At 44.1% G+C, this 9,976-nt stretch overlaps 1 protein-coding gene across 2 annotated transcripts; it reads left to right on the top strand.

The window, feature by feature from the left end:
• Positions 1–4,430: 4,430 nt before the first annotated feature.
• Positions 4,431–5,672, top strand: LOC137369420 (actin-like protein 7B). 2 transcript variants are annotated; one of them, XM_068030613.1, is made up of 2 exons: positions 4,770–4,799; positions 4,911–5,672. In XM_068030613.1, exons 1-2 carry the CDS (start codon positions 4,779–4,781, stop codon positions 5,670–5,672), a joined length of 783 nt encoding a protein of 260 aa, XP_067886714.1. In that variant the 5' UTR covers positions 4,770–4,778. The 2 variants fall into 2 exon arrangements, with proteins under 2 accessions (XP_067886713.1, XP_067886714.1); XM_068030612.1 differs by having other exon boundaries at positions 4,431–5,672.
• The last annotated feature ends 4,304 nt before the right edge of the window (positions 5,673–9,976 follow it).

The following is a 9,976-nucleotide window of genomic DNA, read 5'->3' as shown; positions in this document are numbered from 1 at the left end:
TGCCTGCCTGTCAGATGCTCGATATCTGTTTCCTCTGACAGTGCAGAGAACATTCAAGACACAGAGATAGAAACAGCCGTTGGTTTTAGATAGTGATGTTCTATTTATATTTTAATACTAATATTGCAATTAATATTCTTGGGCTTTGCTAATTGCTTTTGGGTGAACAAAAAAGATTGCAGAAGAATGAGAACTATGGAGGCTTGATGCATCTAACAATGCCATTAACATTCATTTAAAAAAAACTCATGATTAATATAAAATTACACAATAGCTGGCAACCACAAGATTGGATAGCTCTTTCAAAGAGCCAGCATAGGTGAAATGGGCCAAATGGCCTCTTTCTGTGCTGTATGATTCTATGATTCAAACCCCAAGATGAGCCTGGCTGATTTGAATATTCATTGATTTGCCACCAGGATAGGTTCCTGATCTCAGATGGTGTGCTGAGGTCAGTAACTTCAGAGGGAGGGAAGAAGTCAACCAGCACGGATCAGGGAGATATTTCAGAGATTTTCATATAAGAGCATATGAAATAGGAGTAGGAGTAGACCATTCAGTCCCTTGAGCCTGCTCCGCCATTCAATATGATTATGGCTGGTCTTCTACCTGAATTCCACTTTTCTGCCCATTCCAGATATCCCTTGCTTCCCTGAGAGATCAAAAAAAAATCGATTGATCTCAGTCTTGAATATCTTCAACGACGGATCATACACAACCCTCTGGGGTAGAGAATTCCAAAGATTCACAACCCTCTGAGTGAAGTAATTTCTCCTCATCTCAGTCCTAAATGATCATCCCCTTATCCTGAGATAGTGCCCCTGTGTTCTAGATTACCCAACCAGAGGAAACAAGCTCTCATTGTCTACCCTGTCAAGCCCCTTCAGAATCATGTATGTTTCAATGAGATCACCTCTCATTCTTCTAAACTCTAGAGAGTATAGGCACAATTTATTCAGCCTCTCATCATAGGAGAACCTTCTCATCCCAGGAACCAATCCAGTGAACATTTGTTGTACCACATCCAAGGCAAGTATTTCCTTCCTTAGATATGGAGACCAAAACTGCGCATGGTACTCTAGGTGTGATCTCAACAAAGCCTTATGCAATTATAGCAGGTATTTTAAGTTCTCACCGTGATTTTAACCCCAAAATTCCATGGGGCCAGTTAGTAGCTTTTTCATTTCAGGAAGTCCAAGTACAGCAAGGAATTTCAGGATCAAACTGTCCATATATCAATGAATAACAGTGAAACTAAAAAGGAATATCAGAGGAATTTAAAATAAAAGCCATGTATGAGACAGGAAGTAATTACATAGAATTATAGAATGATACAGCACAGAAGGAGACCATTCAGCCCACTGTGTCTGTGTCAGTTCTTTGAAAGACTTCTCCAATTGGTTCCACTCCTCTTCCCTTTCTCCTGAGCCTTACACATTTGTGTGATAAACTCAGCAGATTTAAAGACAAATCCTCTCTCACACACATGAATAGCTGTTTACATGATTTGTCACAGTGACAAACGAATTTGGCCTAACCATCAGCCTCAAGAAAACAAACATCATGGGACAGGTCAGAAATGCTCCATCCATCAATATCGGCCGCCACACTCTGTAGGTGGTTCAAGAGTTCACCTACCTAGGCTCAACTATCACCAGTAACCTGTCTCTCGATGCAGAAATCAACAAGCGCATGGGAAAGGCGTTCGCTGCTATGGCCAGACTGGCCAAGACAGTGTGGGAAAATGGCGCACTGACACGGAACACAAAAGTCCGAGTGTATCAAGCCTGTGTCCTCAGTACCTTGCTCTACGGCAGCGAGGCCTGGACAACGTATGTCAGCCAAGAGCGACATCTCAATTCATTCCATCTTCGCTGCCTCTGGAGAATCCTTGGCATCAGGCGGCAGAACCGTATCTCCAACACAGAAGTCCTTGAGGCGGCCAACATCCCCTGCATATACACCCTACTGAGCCAGCGGCGCTTGAGATGTCAGAGCCATGTGAGCCACATGGAAGATGGCAGGATCCCCAAGGACACAGTGTACAGTGAGCTCGTCACTGGTATCAGACCCATCGGCCGTCCATGTCTCCGCTTTAAAGACGTCTGCAAACGTGACATGAAGTCCTGTGACATTGATCACAAGTCGTGGGAGTCAGTTGCCAGTGATCGCCAGAGCTGGCGGGCAACCATAAAGGCGGAGCTAAAGTGTGGCAAGTCGAAGAGACTTAGCAGTTGGCAGGAAAAAAGACAGAAGCGCAAGGGAAGAGCCAACTGTGTAACAGCCCCGACAACCAATTTTATCTGTAGCGCCTGTGGAAGAGTCTGTCACTCTAGAATTGGACTTTATAGCCACTCCAGGCGCTGCTCCACACACAACTGACCACCTCCAGGTGCTTACCCATTGTCTCTCGAGACAGAGGTCAAAGAAAGACTGTGACACAGAAACAAAATAAGGAAGTAACTTCATATAAGAACAGATCAGCAGGAAGCTGGAATCCAAGAGATGTTCCCTAAGTTCCCAATTAAGAAAATAAGCATCGCACCAGCTTACACAAAAAATACAAATGCATCTCATTCATGCAAAGAAAGGTAAGGGAAAGAGGTAATTATTCTCCATATTACGGCCAAGTGTTTACATCATGATTCCAATCAAATTCCATCAACAACTTGAATTTGTATAGCACCTTTAACATAGTAAAATATTTCAAGGTGCTTCACAGGAGTGATTATCAAATAAAATTTGACAACAAGCCATATAAGGAGACATCAGGTGGCCAAAAGCTTGGTCAAAGAAGTTGTTTTTAAGGAATGTCTTAAAGGAGGCTAAGGAGGTAGAGAGGCAGAGAGGTTTAGTGAGGAAATTCCAGAGTTTGGGATCTAGGCAGATGAAAGCACCACCGTCAATGGTGGAGCGATTAAAATCAGTGCTGTGCAAGAGGCCAGAGTTGGAGGGGTGCAGAGATCTCGAAGGGTTGTAAGGCTGGAGACAATTACAGAGATAGGGAGGGGTGAAGTCAGTGAGTAATTTGAAACAATGTTGAGAATTTTAAAAACTAAGTGATGCTGGACCAGAAACCAATGCATATCAGCAAGCAGAGGGGTGATCGGTGAAAACTTAGTTAAGATGAGGGCAGCAGAGATTTGAGCGAGCTCAAGTTTATAGATGGTGGGGGGTGGGAGACCTGCTAAAGAGCTGGAAGAGTTGAGCAGCAGATGAACTGAGGCAGGGCGGAGATGGGTGATGCTATGGAGGTGGAAGTAGGCAGTTTGGTGATGGAGTGGATCTGGGGTCAGAAGCTCATTTCAGGGTCAAATACGAACAGTCTGGTTATGCCTTAGGCAGCAGCCAGGAGAGGGAAGGAGTTGGTGCTGGAGACTAAAGACAATGGCTTTGGTTATCCCAATATTTAGTGGGAGGAAATTTCTGCTCATCAAATACTGGATGTCGGACAGCGGAATTATTAAACACAATTCAATATCACAAAACACAGTACATTTAATATCAATTGATCCATTGGGGAGTTGCAATATTTTGCAGTGGCATAAAATGACTGCAGGTGGTTAACATTTTGCTCTTCCTCCAGGAAATAGTCTCAGACAGTTTCAACCATACATCATCAGCAGTATAACTGCAAGGTTGTAAAGCCAACCTCTCCAATATTAGAAAATAGTTTATTGTTCTGTCAGCTGTATTCGAAATGAAACGTTTCCCCACCAAAAGGAGGCCAAGGAGCAGAGTTCGTCCTGGTTTGGCCTTATTTGCATAGAGCTTTACTTTCTTGATGAGAGTGGTACCAGCAGCACACCTCCAAGCTATCCACCTCCCTTTCTCTGTTAAAAATAACGATCCTGGTAGCAAACGTAATAGTTGCATTTGTAGACTCCCCCATTTAATTCATAATTGTATAACTAAGTTTATCACTAAATTCCTCCTTTGCCATATTACTTATAGTGCATTATTGAAATTATTGGATGCATTGATTTTATTTAGTGCAAATAAGACTCGCAGTGATCAGGAACAACATGCAAGATTATTGAAGGGCAGTCAAAATTGAGGAAAATCCAAAGGAGCGAAACTAAAGGTGCGTATTGCAAAAGGCAGGAATCCAACCCTAATGGATTGATGTGTCTTATCTATGTCCACATTTCAAATTTGTACATATTTGGATATGAGCGCGGGCGCAAGGAGATGAAGTTTGTATTTAAAGCTGGGCGTCACTGCGCATTAACTCGTCACTGAAGGAGCTGGTGTGAGTGCGAGATGACCTGGCAATGGGTTGTGTCTGGTCACCCTGGAGACAGCAGCTAGCCTTACAAAAAGGTTAAGCATCTCGCAAACAAAGTGCATTAGTGTCTCGCCAGCTGTTGCTGTCTGGAGACTGGAACACACGCGCGTGTGAGAGACAGGCGGAAAAGAGTGAAAAAAGGATGGTTACCAAGCCAGTGGCCCAGATGCCGAGGAAGACGGGGACACCCCCACCTTCCACAAAAGCCCAGAAATCCACCTCCAGGTTGTCCCAGAGCGTCAAGTCAATGGATGTGAAACCAGGGAAGATGCTGAAGGAGATCAGATCAGTGATGATTGACCTGGGGACCGGCTACTGCAAGGCTGGGTATGCGGGCCAACCCAGGCCTTCAGTGGTCCTCTCCTCGGTGGTGGGCAGGCCAATCCAAATGAGTGCCAAGACTGGGGACAACCGCCAGGAGAACTTCGTGGGCGATGAGCTGGCCAGATCCGAGCCCAAGCTTAAGCTGATCAACCCTCTAAGGCATGGCATGGTGGTGGATTGGGAAGGGGTGGAGGCCATCTGGGCACACATCTTTCACAAGGCCATGAGGATCCTGCCTGAGGAACATGCAGTGATGGTGGCTGACCCTCCTCTGAGTCCCAGCACCAACAGGGAGAAGATGGCTGAGCTCCTCTTTGAGACCTTCAGCACCCCGGCCATGCACATTGCCTACCAGTCCATCCTCTCTCTCTATTCTTATGGTCGGACCACCGGCTTGGTTGTGGAGTGTGGGCATGGAGTCACTCATGTGGTCCCAGTCCACGAGGGCTACAATATGCCCCATGTAACTGGCAGGGCTGACTATGGAGGCTCAGATCTCAATGACTATCTGCTCAAACTGCTCAACGAAGCAGGCAACAGGTTTACCGAGAAAGGGCTCCACATTGTGGAGGACATCAAGAAAAAGTGCTGCTACACGGCTGTCAATTTCGATCAAGACATGAGCCTTGATGTCAATGAGTACCTGGTGGAGTATGAGCTGCCTGATGGCCACGTCATTGCCATTGGAAAGGAGAGGTTCAGGTGCCCGGAAGCCCTTTTCAATCCATCTTTGATCGGCTCCAAGGAGCCTGGGATTCATTCCCTAGCTTTGCACAGTCTGGATATGTGCGACAGCAACTTGAAGTATGACATGTATAGCAATATCCTCCTGTGTGGAGGCTCCACCTTGTTCGATGGGTTCTCAGATCGCTTGCAGAAAGAAATGAACAAGATGGAACAAGGTATGAACCCCACCGTCCATGCCATACCCGAGAGAAAGTATTCAGTTTGGCTGGGAGGCTCCATCATGGCTTCTCTCAAATCCTTCCAGCAACTTTGGGTTCGCAAGAGAGATTATGATGAGCGAGGACCATTTGTCATTTATCGCAAGTGCTTCTGAAACTGCTTATCCGACCCATGGCCTCATTTTTGTTGGATATTTTAACTTTTGGCTCGTTTCCGACTTTTTAAGTACATCATCTCATCTAATTTATCACGATTTCTACCAAGCCGCAAGACTACTGTCATAACGTAATAAAGCATTTGCAAACTAACTCTTTGGTCTGTTGCCTAAAATCTCAGTCAGCTGCAGGAACAGGGAAATTCCTGCAAATAAGCAGTTACCCTTTGTGGACTCTTACTGTGCATTCAGATAGAATTCTCATCCGACCAAGGCGTAGAGACCTGGCAGAGAATTACTTCATCTCCACTGATGTGGAAGCTCTGTTAACCACGCTAAAAAAAAATCTGGAATTAGTGGGCTCATTCGTCTAGACATTATTCCAGTTGCCCTGTCTGCCTTTATTTATAATTCTAGCACGAATGAGCAATGTCCTGAAGAAGATTCAAATTGACGCCAGATTGGCTGATTTTGTAAAGCCCAAGGATATTTAGTTCTGGTTCCAAGTTGAATTATTATCCAAACCGTCCTTCTGTCAGTAATCATGCCATACAACCTTGTGGTACAAATAACTTTTTAATCAACTTAATGTTGGTGATATTGCCCTTTATCCAGACACAAACTGCAAAACTATGCACAACTATTCAATCAGTGTACTGTAAATACCGTTTTAAGAAAATGTGCATCAATATGTAAACTAATGTATGATTGTTCTTAAAAAGTTCGTACTTGGTTAAATCTTTGACAGCTTTCCCATTTTAAATTGCAACGGTTTCCTTATAGAACATGATAAAAATGCCACTAATAGTCAGGAACTTAGTTAATGTGATGTAGTTGGTTTTCTTTCGTACCATAAACTAGCTTGAGTGACAAACATAGTATGAGGGAATTTCAGCACGAATAACGCCAGGCCTCAATAGAGCATTTCTTGATTCACGCCACTTTGGCAGAGGAATTTGCGTGTCCTTGGGCACGAATCACAGAAAGTTAACATGCAGGTGCACCAAACATTAGGAAGGCAGATGGTATGTGAGCCTTTTTTGCAAGGGGTTGTAGTATAAGAGTAAGGAACTCTTGCTGCAATTATAAAGGGCTGTGGCGAGACCACACCTCGAGCACTGTGCGCACTTTTGGTCTCCTTATGTAATGAAGGATATACTTGCCTTTGAGGGGTGCAGCAAAAGTTCAGTGGAATGATTCTTGGGATGAGAGAGTTTTCCTGTGAGGAGATATTGAACAGAAGAATGGGCCTACATTGCCTGGAGTTTAGAAGAATGAAAGATGATCTCATTGAAATTTATAAAAATTCTTAGACAGGTTGAGAAAAGTCATTTTCCCTGGCTGGAGAGTCCAGAACAAGGGATAAGGAAAAGAGGTCAGCTCTTTAGGACTGAGATGTGGATTAATTTTTTCAGAAGGCTATGAAGCTGTGGAATTCTTTATCCCAGAGGGCTGTGGATGCTCACCCATTGCTGAGATCTATAGATTTTTGATCTCTTACAGAATCAAAGGATATAGTGATAGAGTGGTGTTGAGATAGATCAACCAAGAGCTTATTGAAAGATGGCGCAGGCTCAAGGGCCTGTGTGGCCTCCTAATGCTCCAATATCTTATGTGTTGATTATTTCTATATGGTGTTGGTCAGAAAGAATAAGCTTGTTTGAAATACTTCCACCTCTGGACATTTCGAAAACTAATATCAAATTGGCTACCTCGATTGAAAGTTCAGTTGGCAATAAATCAGGTGAACTTGTATTTATAAAGTGCCATCAACATACAAAAACATCCCAAGATGAAGGGAAGTCAGAAAAAAATGGACACCAAGCCAAAGAAAGAGTTATTTGGAATGGTGACCAAAAGCTTGGTCAAAGAAGTGTGTTTTAAGTAGAATTTTAAAGGCGAGGGAAAGGCTTAGGGAGTGAATTCCAGAGCACAAGTCCTAGACAGCTGAAGACATAGCCGGCAATGATGGGACAAAAGAGGAGGGGATAAAGCACAAGAGGCCAGAGTCAGAGAAACAGAGGGTGGGTTGTAGGGCTGGAGGAGGTTAGGGAAGTAGGGAGGGGGGTAGTGGTTATAACGGGTTTAAACACAATGATGAGAGGGTGTAATGCTTAGTATCATGTTACTAAGAAGTTAAAGAGTGTGACAATCATTGCCGAAACATTGAAACATAGATGGGCGGAGGCTCGTGTGGAGCATAAACATCAGCATGGACCAATTGGGCTGAAAGGCCTATACTTATGTGTGCTGTCATGCTCATGGAAGGAACAGTTATGAAATGAACTGGCAGAATTATGAAATAAAAGTCAACTGTTGATCTGAACTACAAAAAAAGGACACATTTGTGCCTCAGCCAAAATGGAGTAGAGCTCAGCCCTCCTGGACTGTCAATAAACATCTTTGTCTCCTATCTGGAAGAATGGAGCGAAGAAAAACTTTTGCAGACAGACTAGAGACCAGAGAGAGAGAGAGAGAGAGCACAGCGGGAGCAGAGCTTTAATAAGCACGCCAAAAGGACAGAGTCGGAGGCCAGAGAGAGAGGGAGAGAGAGCACAGTGGGAGCAGAGCTTTAAAAAGCACGCCAAAAGGACAGAGTCGGAGACCAGAGAGACAGAGAGAGAGAACACAGCGGGAGCAGAGCCAGGGAAAAATCAAAAAGTGACATCAGAGCAATGTCACAGTCGACAGAGAAAGCAGGGAAACACAAAGCTGTCCGGGGTGAGTATACCAGTATGCTTTTAACTTAAGTTAATCTCAATCAATCAAATATAAAATAAGACTTGATCGATCCAGTGGTATATAAACTAAAAACTAAAGCGGATTTTATAAGTTATAATAGAGTGAGAGAGAGAGAGACCAGCAGGGAGTGTATTCGCTAAAATTCAGACAACTTAATACATATGCTGTATTATTAGTGTTTATCAGTATTTGTAAGGTTTACTAATAGTAGTAAGGTTTATTAGAATTGACCAGCTTTATGAGCATTGGCAAAGTGTGAAGGTCTACATATCTGTGTAATCAAGAAAAGTGTAACTTTATAACAAGTGAGTAGCTGGTGAGTATTTTTTTGAGTAAGGTTTATTTTAACTAGTGAACTGTATTGATTTTTAGTTGGATTTATCAGTACTAGTAAGGTTTTATTAATAATTTTAAGGCAAATGGAATTCAACATGGAGAAGTGTGAGATGATGCATTTGGGGAGGTCAAACAAGGCAAAGAAATACACGATTAATGGGAAAATACTGAAAAGCGTAGAGGAAGTGAGGGACCTTGGAGTGAATGTCCACAGATTTTTTAAAAATTCATTCATGGGATGTGGGCATCGCTGGCCAGGGCAGCATTTATTGCCCATCCCTAATTGCCCTTGAGAAGGTGGTGATAAGCTGCCTTCTTGAACCGCTGCAGTCCATTTGGGGTAGGTAAATCGATAGTGCTGTTAGTGAGTTCCAGGATTTTGACCCAGCGACAGTGAAGGAACGGCGATATAGTTCCAAGTTAGGATGGTGTGTGACTTGGAGGGAAACTTGCAGGTGGTGGTGTTCCCATGTATTTGCTGCCCTTATCCTTCTAGTTGGCAGAGGTCGCGGGTTTGGAAGGTGCTGTCTAAGGAGCCTTGGTGCATTCTGCAGTGCATCTTGCAGATGGTACACACTGCTGCCACTGTGCGTCGGTGGTGGAGGGAGTGAATGTTTGTAGATGGGGTGCCAATCATGCGGGCTGCTTTGTCCTGGGTGGGGTCGAGCTTCTTGAGTGTTGTTGGAGCAGCACCCATCCAGGCAAGTGGAGAGTATTCCATCACACTCCTGACTTGTGCCTTGTAGATGGTGGACAGACTTTGGGGAGTCAGGAGGTGAGTTACTCGCCTCAGGATTCCTCGCCTCTGACCTGCTCTTGTAGCTACGGTATTTATATGGCTACTCCAGTTCAGTTTCTGGTCAATGGTAGCCCCTAGGATGTTGATAGTGGGGGATTCAGCGATGGTAATGCCATTGAATGTCAAGGGGAGATGGTTAGATTCTCTCTTGTTGGAGATGGTCATTGCCTGGCACTTTTGGGGCGCAAATGTTACTTGCTACTTATCAGCCCAAGCCTGGATATTGTCCAAGTCTTGCTGCATTTCTACACGGACTGCTTCAGTATCTGAGGAGTCACGAATGGTGCTGAACATTGTGCAATCATCAGCGAACATCCCCAATTCTGACCTTATGATTGAAGGAAGGTCATTGATGAAGCAGCTGAAGATGGTTGGGCCTAGGACACTACCCTGAGGAACTCCTGCAGTGATGTCCTGGAGCTGAGAT

Source organism: Heterodontus francisci, chromosome 4 (assembly GCF_036365525.1).
Source record: "Heterodontus francisci isolate sHetFra1 chromosome 4, sHetFra1.hap1, whole genome shotgun sequence".
Taxonomy (NCBI): domain Eukaryota; kingdom Metazoa; phylum Chordata; class Chondrichthyes; order Heterodontiformes; family Heterodontidae; genus Heterodontus; species Heterodontus francisci.
The sequence above is the reverse complement of the archived record's forward strand: the minus strand, read 5'-3'. Positions and strand labels throughout refer to the sequence as shown.

What these genes read in the sequence shown, in the direction of transcription:
- LOC137369420 (XM_068030612.1), top strand. Translation starts at nt 4,431, where the DNA reads ATGGTTACCAAGCCAGTGGCCCAGATGCCGAGGAAGACGGGGACACCC.